Genomic DNA, 14,979 nt, shown 5'->3' with positions numbered 1-14,979 from the left:
CCCCCCCCGACAAATTCGTTTCCTTTTAACTTTCTGAATAATGGATTTATTTCAATGAAATTTTCTACAAATACGTTTCAGGTGTCAATTACGATTAACGATTACGATTTTTCATAGTGAGGAGAGGATATTTTTACCTGTCAGATAGTGTAGATTACGTTTATATCGGAATTTAATGTGAAAAAAGTTAAGTGGGTGAAGACGGATATTGCATCTGTTGATACACCACGTCTTTTATTTGTATATATTTTGGCCTTTTTATTGCCTGAGAAGACCCGTCAAGCCAAGTGAAATCGTAGTCGTAGCCGATAGTGGTGTCGCGTAACTGGCACTCGTGCCCGTGGCACATAAAAAGTACCTTCTGAGCGTTGGGCCTTACGGAGGCAACGTGGCCGATACCGGTGTAGCGTAACTAGCAACCGTGACGGCGGGACGTAAAAACCACCTTTCGAGCGTTGGGCCTCACGGAGGCAATGGCAAATGACCGGGACTTTTGGCAATATACCGTGCTTAAGAAGAAAACTCATCAAATCGTAGTTGTGGCAGATACTTGTGTCCGCAACTGGCACTCGTGCCGGTGGCACATAAAAGCATGAATTATACTCTCGGAGTGGTTGGCGTTAGGAAGAACATGCAGCCGTAGAAATCATGCCAAATGAGACTTGAGTCTGGTGCAGCCTTGGTGAAACCGTCCAACCCATGCCAGCATGGACAACGGACGTTAAATGATGATGATGATTACTGCTGCACCGGATGAAAAATCAACTGTCACACCTTTGGAGTTGATAAACTAGCGTATCAGTCTGCTCCAAGAATTGATGACATTCCTTTGGCGTTTTAAAATAAGCAAATTGTGTATTGCATCGCCGAACATTCCTGTAACACATTTAGATATTATTTCAAATAAATAAAATAATCTGATGTGTCGAAGTTTTTGAAAGTCACTCCAATTCACAAAATAGACTCACAAAATTCAGTTAAAAGTTACTGCTTTATTTGTTTGTTGAGTTTTATGTTGTAAAGTAATAGAATCTATTATATGAAAAAATTGTTTGAGTACTTGCATCAAATTTAATTTCCAAACTTCAACATGACTTAATGACTAAAAAGCCTGAATAGATTACTTTATTTGATTAGGATTTCTATATTGATGCTATTTATTTGGATATAGCAAAAGCCTTTGACATCCCACCAAAAATTATTTAAAATGCTTAAACTGTTGGAAATTTAACGTAATTTTTTAGTATGGTTCAAAACTTATTTGGCTAAACAGAAAACAGTATATTTTTGAGATTCTTCCGTAGAACGTTAAGCAATGAGATACACTATGGTCGTTTGACTTAATAGACATAGATGCAAAACATCCCTTGAATCATACTCTACTAACCGTCTGAAGAAGGGAATTATCATTTTGTTGTAGGCAGAATGGTAACGGCAGGAATTCTTTAGCTTTAGTCAAAAGATCTACATGATCAGGTAATCGGAAGCTGAACAAAACAATACAAAACATCGGGAGGATCTTTTTTAAAACGGGGGCCAAATTTTTCATTAACGAAACACTTTGAAACTTGGAACACTGGTAGAATGTGTTATATAAAACATCTTTTACTCTTAGTCTTCTTTAAAAAAAAAGAAATCCCTAAGTTATTCCATGTTAAAGTTGTCGTATTTCTGTAATTTCAACCAATCACTGACGTCCATTCAGCCGATATACATTAAGTGCCGACTACATAAACAAACGATTCTGAAACAATTCTATCGGTGATAGGGTTAGGGTTAGGGTAAAACAGCAAATTTAAAAAGAAAAAAAAAGATCCCATCGGGACGTTTCTGTATTAAAGTGACAAACTTCAGTATATACTATCGAATAAATAAAATAACGGAAAGATTCTACCATTTGCAAAAAAAATTTTTTCAGATGGAAAGCACTCCTTAACTTTTCTAAGAACTCATTCTTTAATCATTTTGCCTAAATAAACCAAGAACATAACGAGTACACCACACTTTTGTACAGTTTGTCTACCTAGTTTCAAGCAAAAGGCTTGTATCGACACGAGATCGTGATCAAAGAGACCTGTTTTAGTCGCCGCGCAGCGTAATCAAATGTGGGACTTTATGATTATCAAGTGATCTTTATAATCAGCCGGCAATACCTACATCTTCACAATCTTGTGGAGGTCATTGTTTTTCCCTTTCATCCCCAATCGGTATTAATACCGTGAGCAAGATATAATTGATGATTTTGATTTTTCCATGCCTACATTCTTTGTAATAACTACAATAATCTCTACGAGACCTTTCTTAAATAAAATTAGACTTCCTAAGGGTTAATTAAATACCATCACTTTCTATATTGTGTTGGTGCGTTAATTCCAATGACCAGTGCCGCATTAACCCAGTGGCAAACGTCGTGTAGTCTACAGGTTTCACACTAACTGGTTAGTTACTTCAGTCCTGTGCTACATTCAACTTTTTATGAACGGATGTGCGTTTAACATTTATCCAGTAACTAGAATACTTCCGAGATTAAAGGCTCTCTAAATTAAACAAATTTCAATAGTCAAATTTAATGGCAACAGTAAATGGTCAGACTTCATTTCGTCGGGTGCTAATTAATAACCACATCGTCCTTTTTCTGTTTCGGTGCATTAAACTTGTCGTACATTAACCGAGTTTATTTTTCGCATAAATAAGATTGGTTGTACGAATTTGATTATTATTACTTACTATATTCTAGATACTGTACTGCTAACCATTCTCATTAAATCAAATCAGGCTTTTTAAATAAGTAAGAAACATTTTATATTGTTATACGGTTAACTAAAAGTTATTGGTGAGCCTGAGAGACGATCTTCCGTTGCATATACATATAACAAATAGCAAATAACAAAGTAAAAGGGAAAATAGCGGCCAAATCATTAAACAATAAACCAGTTTTGATTTCGTTGATTCCAGTGATGCAAAGTTGCATACGAACAGGACGAACATGGAGTTTCATCAAAAGTAAATGACTTCAGATAATCTCTATCCAACTTGAAGAGTTACATGATATCATTTTCTAAGATATATGATATGAGAGAACTTTCATCGAAATCAAGACTGATTTACCGTAGAAATGTTTCATAATTGATTTCCGTTCACTTTATTGTCCAGCATTATATGTACATTAAACGAAAGATTACTGCAAGAGACATATTTTAGAACTCGATTTCGCTCTGCTAATAATACTTTTTTTAAAAGGCATGCACGTCACAATTTCTCGTTTGCAATAAACCCGAGGGATCGACTGGCGGGGCCTAGTACCAAATAAAAAAAATATCCAGTATTATTCGTGCGCCTGTGTGTGTGTATAAGAATGTTATATCGTATGTCTTCTGTTCACACATACAACTGTCGTTCATTGGGTTCAAAAGAATTTAGAAGCTGAGTTAATATGGTACAGGAAAACACATGTCTATTATGTTTAACTGCTTAATTAACAAGGTCAAACCGACTGATGATTTTGCTTGTGCACGTGTAGGAGAGGGATAAAGAGAAGGGATGTCGTGTGTCTGTTGTATACACACATTAACGTTGCATCACAGAGCAGCGAGCGGGACGCGATATCGAGGCAGATGGCAGAGTCAGTAATGAGACAGGCAATAATGCCCTTTCAGTATTTAATTACATCCGTTTGCTTTCTGAATTCTTGCTGAAGTTGACTTTGTCTTTAACCACCCAAGTACTGGAGTCAAACAAATAATTGCATCCCTATCCCCAACATATACGCAGTTTTGTTGTGCTCTTATGTTTATGTTCAGAAATCTTTATTATTGTTGTTAGACGGGTAGACAGTAAGATTGATGTAACAGCGAACAAAATATTTAGCAGTATTTTAGCTGTGACTCCTTTACATTATTTGGTTGCTCAAATCTTGTTGATAGAAATAAAGTACTGGTGAATAACTAGAGTTAATCTTAACAACTACATCTTCCCTCAAAATATGGGACTGTGTTTAGCTTTTATCGCTGATAGAAATCATTAATATCGTTTTATTTACTAAGTTGGTGCGAGACTGTTGACACCTCTCACTCACGGTTTCTTTTTAATATCCCAATAGAAACCGCTGTTAAATTTCCAGCGGTACTTTTGACCAATTAGTTCAGTCGATCTAAGGGAGTCAACTCTTGTTGTACTCATATCGCCCGTTGCTAAACGCTCGAAAATTTGCTTGCTGATGAAAACAAGCGAGTAGCCGAATGACACACTCTTGCACTGAAAACATTATAAGGGTGGATGTGGGGGCGGGGACATCTCATTTTAATGGTGCGTTATGAAAATTGTGTCCTTTTAATGATTATCATTGTAAAGAATTTGGCTTCTAGAAATAGCAGCCAAATCGATTTCTGATAAATAAAGTGTATTTATACAGAATTACGTTATTTAAAGCAGGCATGTGACTAAAGGTATTCAAACCATCCGTATGCTTTTCTTTCTTTTATCCATTCTTCTTCCACGGCACTTTGAATAACGTAGTCCTCGATAAATCCACGATATTTGAAAAGAAAAAAATTAGGCCACATTTGAAACGGCTTTAGTCGGCGCTTATGTAGCTTAGCATACTATCTGATGTTCAGTTTTCTATAGCACATATATATATATATATATATATATATATATAAGGAAAGCAGCAATATTTATTATTTTCTGATTTAGGCACAAGGCCAGCAATTTTGAAATGAAGTGGGTTAGTAGATAGCATCAGCTCCAATACTTAACTGGAACTTTACTTTAATCTATCGACTCTTCAGAGGATAAAAAGCTAAGTTGATTGCAATAGGATTTGAACTCAAAATGTAAAGAATTGAACAAATACTGCAAAGCAATTTTTCTGATGGTATAATGATTCTGCTACCATGGCTCCTAAATTTTGTCTGGTTCTTTTATCAACCCAGAAGGATGGATGACAAGTTTAATCTCAGTAGGATTTGGATGCAAAGAGCGAGAACAAACACAGCAATGAATTTTGTCAGAAACTCTCATGATTCTTACAATCCACTGTCCATAATAATAATAATAATCGTTTCAAAATTTGTTACAAGGGCAGCGATTTTGGGGGAGTGGATGAATCCATTATATCAACACCAATGTTCTACTGATACTTATTTTATTGAACTCCAAAAGGATGAAAGGCAAAGTCGACCTCTGCAGAATTTGAACTTAGAATGTAGTGATGGGCAAAATACCACTAAGCATTTCGCCTGGCATGTTAACCATTCTGCCAGCTCGCTGCCTTTATAATAATCCTTTCTACTATAAGTACAAGGCCTGAAATTTTGGGGGAGGGGGCGAGTCAATTACATCGACCCCAGTATGCAGCTGGTACTTAATTTATCAACCCCCGAAAGGATGGCCACCTTTATAATAATAATAATGAGGTTTCTGTATTAATAATAATAATAATCCTTTCTACTATAGGCATGTGGCCTGAAATTTTAGTAGTGTGGAGGTAGTTGATTACATCCATCTCAGTGCTCAACAGGCATTTATTTTATTGACCCCAGAAGATTGAAGAACAAAACTCACCTCAACAGGATTTGAACTCAGAATGTGAAGAGTTGTAAATAAAGCATTTTATCAGATATTTTCATGATTCTGCCTTTAATAATAATAATAACAATAAAATTCCTATTTAAGTAGTTCAATGTTCAATGCAGTTATATCTCTTGCCTACTCAAATGCTTAGTTATTTTACTTTGGTAAAGGACTACAAACAAACTGAAAAAATGGTCTTGGTGGGGATTACAATTGTTGGAATCAAATACAAATTATAAATTTTAAAAATGTGATGAACTAATTTGGATTGATGTGTGTGTGTGTGTAAGAAAAAGAGATGACATGGAAAAAAAACAATGGTTATGTTAAGAACTCCATTAGCTTATAGCTGTTTCTACTATAAGATGCAGTGGACTCTTAGTTGAGTGCCTGGATAATATCTTATAGCTTCATCAGAGCCTTGAATATGAAGTGCACTGCATCTTGTAGCAGAAACAGCTAATGAATTTCACATGACCTTTGCTTTCTCTGTGTCATCTCTTTTTCTTATTACAGTTCTGTATTGTGCTAATACAGGAAGTCCATAGTGATCCTGGCCATACAGGAGACAGCGTTCCCTCTGCCAGCACCAATATTTTAGAACACATGGGGCCCAATTCTCTGATTCAGGCCTATAGCACCCCAAACGATGATGCTTTGGCTACCCCATATGTCTCTGTAGTGTTCACCCCTCCTACTCCACACCCTCACTCTGCCATCCAAGGAGGGAACACAGTACTGGCTCTCCTCAGAGAAGACTGTTGACTTCTACTGTTGATACCGCCAATGTCGGTGCTGTGTAACCCACTGTAGTCGTGACAGGCAGTGAGGGCACGATCTTGAGCAGGATGACGGCAATGCAGGTTGTTGGTGGCCAGTTGACATCGTACTGTGTCATTGCTGATAGGCTGCTGTCCAGTGCCAATAGCCTCGCGAGCTGTCACGCTGGCCAGTCTGAAGCGATCATGGAGGTGTTGCCGGTATTTTGTCTGTCGCTACATTTTGAGTTCAAATTCCACCAAGGTCGACTTTGCCTTTTATCCTTTTCGGGGTTGATAAATTAAGTACCAGTGAAACACTGGGGTCGATGTAATGACTAGTCCCCTTCCCCAAAATTTCAGGTCTTGTGCCTTTAGTAGAAAGGGTATGGAAGAAAGCAGAATTGATTTCTTTCACTTAAACTTGGTCACAAACTTTATGGCTGGTACTTACTGTACTGAATATGAACAGATGAATGGTAAAGTGGAACACACTGCCTGAATGAAAATAACTGCTATCCACCATTCATGTCCTAGAGTTGTTATTGTGTTAGTGTCAATAGTGAACGCCATGTAACTGACAAATTTTTTGCTAACTTGCAATGCAGACCTCAAAATACTCCCCTCTGTTGTAGTTTGGAGAAAGATGGAATCTATCAGATCAACTTGACTCAGATGCACATTACCATGGAGACAAAGTCTTCAGTGACTTGGTTCCAACCACCCACTTTATTACAAGACTCACTCCCACCATCATAACACTGTCTACTGTTTCATACCATAAACAACCATTGACCAATATCAACTGTTGGTGAAGTGATCTGGTGTTTACCAGTGAGTCGATACCAGCTGTTATCAGCAACCAGTTCCCTGTTTATTTACTAAGAGTTGATATTAATACCAGCAACACAGCCATCTGTTCTTGTTATAAAACTATTGAACCATCAGTCTAAAGATTAATGTCCAGCAAGTGTGGTTATAGAATTGTTTATTGCTACAGTCACAATTACCAATACAATTCCAACTTTAAATTCATCTTGTTACCATGGAGAAACATATTTTATGTAAACTGCTAAAAGTCTCATTTACTCTCTGTCTTTCTCTTTCTCTCTCACATTTTCTTATTAATTACTTTACTTCATTTCCCTATCTTTCTGTCAATTTTTCTTTCTTTTCCAGTGTGAGTGTGTGTATACATACATACACACACATATCTATATATATATATATATATATATATATATATATATATATATATATATCAATGAGGGGAGATTTGTATATTTCTTGTGTGTCCTTTATTTCCCACTTTCACTCATCCTCTATTCTTGTATTTCTCTCTTTGTCTGTCTCGTTATCTATTGATGTCTCTAGAGCTCTTCTTTATTCTTACCATCTACCAAGGTATGCTATTACCCTACACAATTATTGCAATTTTTTTACTACATTTACTAATAATATTCCACATTACCACTGTCACTGCCCTATCTAACCCTAATACCATTACTATCATCATCATTGCATACAACAACTACCACTACCTCCAAAACCACCACAAGTGGGAACCTCTTTGTGTATGCTTTACCTGCTAGAAATACCAGCTAAACTCCCTTTGAAATGCACAGTACCATCTTAGAATTGTACTTTGGATAATATAGTCCTGAGTTCTCTGCACTTTAGAAAAAGACAGAATGGCCTTAGCTGAACTATCTTTGATCATAAATCTTCACAATCAGAACTGCCCCATTCAACACACCCACTTTTAAATTATTCACTGTCAAAGCCAATGGTTTCAAAAGTATCTTAATTTATAGATTATGCAAGTGTATACATGCGTGTATTTAAATATACTGATTGTATACATGTGTCAGTGTGTTTAAGTATGCTTATTAGTGTGTGTGTGTGTTTTGGTGTCTCAAAACATGTTATTGCTTTTGTGTATTGTATTTATGCCTCCAAGTTTTTACTTGCATTCGGTGTGAAGCTGAACTATATACTTGTTGATGTATATATGTATAAGGCATCTCTGTGAAACTATGACTGCTATTATAATGCCATCCTACTAATATAAATCAGAGTAATGATTAAAGCTCTGGTTTATATCCTCCTTAGTAGCTGGTTACTGATGCTATGTTTGAGCGTATATGAGCCATTATGATTAATGATAAGGATGTCAATCCACACTGACTGCCAGGACCATTGCCATGGTGTCAGCTTACGGTAGCAATTAGGACTGATGCTATAATGTAAGTCCACCCTAGCAAATAACTATAACATTGGGTAACTGCATCTCATATGATCGATGATACAATTATGTTGGTTCACTAAAGTCACTGAAGCCGATGAAGAAATCTCTATGCAGTTGACCGACTTGTTAGAAATAGCAGCCAAGTTTCTCAGAAGCCACACCATATCATTATAAAAGAAACTCATATTGGATAATGGGTGCACTATTCCTGGAGGAAATTGAAAGTCAGAATACCCTACTAATGATAACTCATGGACCTAGACATCTGGCCTAATATCTTGTAACTACAGTATTCTAAAATGTTCCTCTTCACGACAATAATACCAATCATTGACTTTGCTGTTTGTTGACATTACTAGTGCTTTTGTTGAGTAGATTTGGTCACTCTGTCTTACTATTGCAGAGAAAGTTGTTCAAATAAATCATTTCAATAGTGTTTTTTTCTGTCTGTCTATCCTATCTTTATTGTAAAGTATGGCATTTTAAAATCTCACATATAAAAAAAGGTGTGGATTTGCTATGGCTGCTACACTGAATAAAATTTCTCACATTAGCTTTGTTGTTAATGGTCTCGGATCTTTTTTAAAACGGGGGCCACATTTTTCATTAACGAAACACTTTGAAACTTGGAACACTGGTAGAATGTGTCATATAAAACATCTTTTTCTCTTAGTCTTCTTAAAAAAAAAAAGAAATCCCTAAGTTATTCCATGTTAAAGTTGTTGTATTTCTGTAATTTCAACCAATCACTGACGTCCATTCAGCCGATATACATTAAGTGCCGACTACATAAACAAACAATTCTGAAACAATTAACCCTAACCCTAACCCTATGGTTAGGGTTAGGGTTAAAGCAAATTTAAAATGAAAAAAGCAAATAAAACGAAGGTATAGAGATTAAATACGCTTTACATCGCTTAATCAGCCAAAGGAGTAAATGTAAACAACTGAATACTTGTCAGTGATTGGTTGAAATTATCGAAATAAGACAATTTTTTACATGAAATAAATTCGAATACAAAAATATTTTATCTGTTCTATAACACAAAATAGATAAGTATACGAAGTTTGAAAGTCTTTCCGTACCAAAAACACTACGTAAAACATTAATGAAAAATGTGGCCCCGTTTTAAAATAGATCCATGGTCTCTACTATTAGTAAGACTATATAGTGATCAATTTCTCTACATTGACATGGGAAATGTAAGTTTTGCAAACTGCAGCCAAAGTAACCCATCTAAGAGAGCACAGACATCTCTGGTGCAGATGGCACAATAAAATGTCCTCAGTTTATGCTTTAAAGTAGCTGGTGATAGGAAGGATTTTTAACTGTAAAATCCAAGCCCCCCAAAAAGGAAGTAATTAAGGGTGGAAATGTGGACTGTGTTGGCAGCAGTGTTGGCAACCAGTCTAGAAGATCAGTAATCTGTAACTTCAAACAAAAACTGATTATGTTTAGTGTCAGTGGCTTGATGAAATGCCCTCAGTCTTGTGTTGTAAAGTGTTTGGTTAGGAAAGAGCATCCAGTTATAAAAATTGGATCAAAAGAAAACATGGTAATTTTATCTGTTGCTGTAGATATCGGATGACAGGGAACTGTGACAAGAGCTGAGATGATTAGTCACCAATTGAACCCATGCAAGTGTGGAGAAGCAGATTTAAAATGTTAATTGATATACATTTTTTTCTTTACTTTTTTTTGTTAATGAAATATTGGAACACATATTATGTAGCTCAATTTTGGCCAATTAGCTATAAGAGCTGTTATAATGTTTATGCATCGAGACAAGCTAAAGTGGATTTAGTTGTTCCTAATTTAGGCATGAAGTTGGTAATTTTGAGAGGAGGGTATTAGTTGATATCATCAACTTCATTATTTGACTGGTACTTTATTTTATTGACTCCAGTGGGATAAAAAGCAAAGCTGGTTTTTGCAGGATTTGAACACAGAATGTAAAGAGCCAGAAGAAATACTGCAATGCTCTAATGATTTTCCAGCTGTAGAAACCATAACAAAGCTGACTTTGGAGCACGCACAGTGCACTCCTTGGACCCATTGGGTCCTCTCAAACAGTCCAACCTATACTAATAATGATTTATGCTACACACACACACACATATATATATATATATATATAAAAGGTTTACATTGTTACTATTTACTGTTTATATGCCTATTGTTTAGTTGCTGGTATTTATCTTTTGAATTGTTTCTTTTTCTTTTTTGCAGATCTTCACGTATTAGTGTTGTATGAAACGGGTTTACTATGAAAAATGACTACACGTACCGATACGTTGAAGCCAAATGGCACCTCCGAAGTGGGGACAACCTGCAAACAGAGCCCGGATATCATGGAGGAATCCTCCAACAGCATGCCCATGGTAACTATATTGCTTTTTCCATTAACTTTGTTTTGATTTGATTTTTTTTTTTGTTTTTTTTTAATAAAAATTAGTTTTGGAGCCAAATATATTTACCAGTCTCAACCCATCACATACACCAAAACTTTTTCCTAATCTCTCTAATGAATAACCATATTAATCTAGTTGTTGCTTCTCAACTGGTTAAAAATATCTTATTCATATAATTAAACACCAGTTCAGTGTTTGTTGCTTTCGGGTTTTCTGCGCAGTATCTTTAGGTTAAAAGTTCTTCATCTGTAACCCTGAACCCTATCCTCTGCATGTGTGTATTTTTCGTTATCTGATTTAATGAACAAGAACAGTGGATGTGACTTTTGCAATCCCTTCCAAGCTGTGTTAATCAATATGACTGTTGCTGTCTAGCTTTGAAATTCTTTAAATCTGTTGGTCACTATTTAATATAAGTTGAATATATTGAGAAAATGTTCTAGTGAGATGCAGTTTTGGGGTAAAATGATTACAACAGCAAGGATGAGTAGGATGTGGATAGGTGAAAAAGTTTAAAATTCCACAGGAAAAGAGACTGTTGGAATAGTAATACAAAATACAAGTGAACAATACAGAAAGTTATTGTACTTGTGATTGTAGTGTTCTGGTAAGAGAATATTTGGTGACCTTCATCTTTTGCTTAGGCTGGAGGTAGAGGTAATACAGTGCTGGAGATATAATATATATATATATATATATGCATCTGTATGTATGGCTGAATGGGTGGATGGTGTCAGACAGTACTCTAAACCAATGCTCCGCAACCAGTATGTCTCAGCACACTGGTGTTCCACAAGACGATGCTAGGTGTGCCACAGTGTAACCTGAATATAATTTTTTCCCCTTTACTTTTAGACATGTTTTTAGTTCAGGTGTGCTGTCAAATTTTGAAAAGAATATATGTGTACCACAAGGGAAAAAAGGTCGCGGAGCACTGCTCTAAAGGGAGATAAACCTACGACTTGAATCTATTTTGATATAAGACCTTTTCATGTTCTAATGTGGAAATCTATCCTTAAGAATACTGCTTTGTTAATATAATTGTTGTATTGTTGCCATGAAAGGTCATCAGAGACTATAAGACACCACAGATTTAGTTATGTGGTGTTTATCAGTTAGGATGGGATACTCTTTTTGTCATTGTTGGTTAACTCTAGTGCAGATCAACCAGATTTATGATTAAAAACATCCCATCTGTGACCATACTGTCTTTTTCCTATGTTTGTGGAGTTTACTATTTTTGGACGACTCCTGTGGCCACAGAGACTAGGTAAATTGTTATATCCAGGAAGCTTAGATTTGACATCTCACCTTCATACAGAGGCCAAATACATTGGAAATTGTTATAACTTGTTTCTTGAAAGTGTCATTATAGAGCATGAATCTGTCATCCCTGTTCACACCCACATTCTAAGTGTATACATACAGTATATACACAGCATATATACATGTGTGTGTACTAGAGGGAATAAGAATTTAGGAAATTCAGACAAATACCAAGTCAGCACTCCAAATGTATGGGCAAGAAAATCAGGAAAAAGTATTCTGTAAACCCAAATGACATCGCAGAGAGACTGTAAATCCTAGGAAAAGTACCAATTATGAAGCTGGTACATTCATCACAGAATATAAAAGTAAACAAACAAAAGGATTGAAGATGACAGTATTACATTTTTTAATCAGTGATGATTATATCAATAATCAGTGGGATTTTTTACATTAATTAACACAATAGGTTATACTTATAAATTAATGTTCACACAGTATTAAAGGAAAGTTCTACTTATTATTTCTTGAGATTTAGTTACAAAGGTAACATCAAACTAGATACTGGTTTTCATAGCAAAAATTAGTGTTTTAAATATTTGGTCATCCCATAAATTATGCGTTTTTTTTTTTAATTGCATGAACTAAAAGTTGGAAGGGGACGAGATAAACTACCTGCATCAACTTGCTATGAAAGCTGGTAGTAATTTTACCTTGTCTTATTCTTAGTGCAAGTTTTGAAGAGTGCAATTCGATTTTAACAGTTATTTTTTCAAAGCTATAATGGAAGTGACAAAGGAGCGTATTCAGCATATCTTGCTTTATGAGTTCAATAAAGGCAACATGGCAACAGAAAGTCCAAGGAATATTAATTCAGTATATGGGGATCGGACAATAAGCTTAAGACAATGTCAATGGTGGTTCCAGAAATTCTCAGCTGGAAACTACAGCCTAGAAGACGAGCCTCGTCCCAGAAGATCTTTAGAGCTTGACGAGGACATCCTGCAAACCCTGGTGGAACAAAATCCCATCGTAGCTGTTGAGGAACTTGCAGAGAAGCTTGGATTTGGTCGTTCAACCATTCATCAACACCAGCATGCCATGGGAAAACTCAACAAATTGGGTCAGTGAGTTCTTCACAAACTTTCTGAGTTTAGTCGCACACAGAGAGTGAATATGTGCTCTTCTTTGCTGTTAATTCTCACTAATGAACCTTTTTTTTTTGGACCGAATAGTGACTGGTGACGAGAAATGGGTTCTCTATAAAAATGTCAAGCGCCGAAGACATGGGGAGAAACACTGGCATCCCAGGCTAAAGAAGGTCTTCACCCATGTAAGATGTTGTAATATTTTTGGTGGGAAATGAAAGGTTTAGTTCACCTTGAACTTTTAAACCCAAACCAAACGATAACAAAGGAGATCTACTGCGAGCAGCTTGAGCAGTTTAAGTCAGCACCAGAAGTAAAACGACCATCTTTGGTTTCAAGATGAAAGGTGTTCTTCCATCAGGATACTGTTCAGCCACATACAACAAGGATGACATTCCAGAGGCTGGAGCAGTTTGAATGGGAAACAATGTCCCACCCTCCACATTTGCTGGACATTTCCCCCTCTGATTATCCTTTATTCCGCAGTTTTCAAAATCGTTTGGACGGAAAAAATATGGATTCTGTAGATGAGGTCAGAACAGTACTGGAGGAGTACTTTTTGTCAAGGACAAGTGAATTTTGGAAGAGGGGCCTTGAAAGTCTACTAGATAGATGAAAGAGTATTGTAGAAAATGAAGGAGAGTATATTTTAGATTTAAAAAAAACTTTATCTTAATTTTGAAAAGTAAAAGAAGTATAAAAAAACCGCATTATTTATGGGATGACCCAGTATAAGGAGGGAAGGATATAGAAGACAAAGAAATAAGTTATTAACAGAAGGTTGTCAGAAATACACTCAAGTAGGGGAACTATAGATAAAGACTGACATATTAGTTCCTCAAGATGAAAGCTAATGTTAACAGCTATGGCCACAAATAATGACAGATCAGGAATAGAGTAATCTATTATATATATATATATATATATATATATATATATATATACACTAAAGATGGAGAGATAAAAAGCGAAGAACAGAAAAAAATCTTCAAAGAGGTGAAAGTTTATGACTGTATATTTGTAGACTAGTGCTGCCTTTAATATAATGATAAAAAGTATATAGGAAAACACCCAGATAAAAATAATATTAAAATAATTAAGATGAGAACAATGTGCTAAAATAAGGTACAGGTAATCAATATGATTATGGTCAGAGAATCTTAAATCACATACAGTTGAAGTGAATAAATTGATTAGTTATGTGAGAAATTATTAAGGTTGGGAGTTTCCAAATGCGAAGAACACAGTAGTAAACTGCTGCCTATTTTGAGCATCTTTTACTTCTGTTCCCAACTTTTTATCTCTCCATCTACCTCTGAACCTCTTTCTCCATGTTTGTGTGTGTGCGTGTGTGCATAAGCAGAAGCACTGCATAAACCAGTTCAGAACATGCTCAGTGTGTACCTCCTGGAATAAGACTGAACTGAAAAATGTGGTTATATCAATATGTCTTCCTTAATTTATATGATTTTGATATGCATGGGTGTGTGTGAAATCAATCTAGCCAGACACAATTCTCTCTCTCTCTCTCTTTCTCTCTCTCTCTCTCTCTCTCTCTCCCTCCCTCTCTCTC

The 14,979-nt window shown here is 35.9% G+C and overlaps 1 protein-coding gene across 13 annotated transcripts in view; it reads left to right on the top strand.

The window, feature by feature from the left end:
- LOC106882686 (vitamin D3 receptor) overlaps window positions 1-14,979 on the top strand; it is a 761,413-nt gene that overhangs the window by 687,806 nt on the left and 58,628 nt on the right. For all 13 annotated transcript variants that reach the window (XM_052965751.1, XM_052965745.1, XM_052965755.1 and 10 more), the window contains one exon: window positions 10,811-10,962. In XM_052965751.1, the coding sequence (XP_052821711.1) occupies window positions 10,855-10,962 (108 nt within the window). In that variant the 5' untranslated portion in view covers window positions 10,811-10,854. The remainder of the gene's footprint in view (window positions 1-10,810; window positions 10,963-14,979) is intronic.

This window comes from Octopus bimaculoides, chromosome 2 (genome assembly GCF_001194135.2).
Source record: "Octopus bimaculoides isolate UCB-OBI-ISO-001 chromosome 2, ASM119413v2, whole genome shotgun sequence".
Taxonomy (NCBI): domain Eukaryota; kingdom Metazoa; phylum Mollusca; class Cephalopoda; order Octopoda; family Octopodidae; genus Octopus; species Octopus bimaculoides.
The sequence above is the reverse complement of the archived record's forward strand: the minus strand, read 5'-3'. Positions and strand labels throughout refer to the sequence as shown.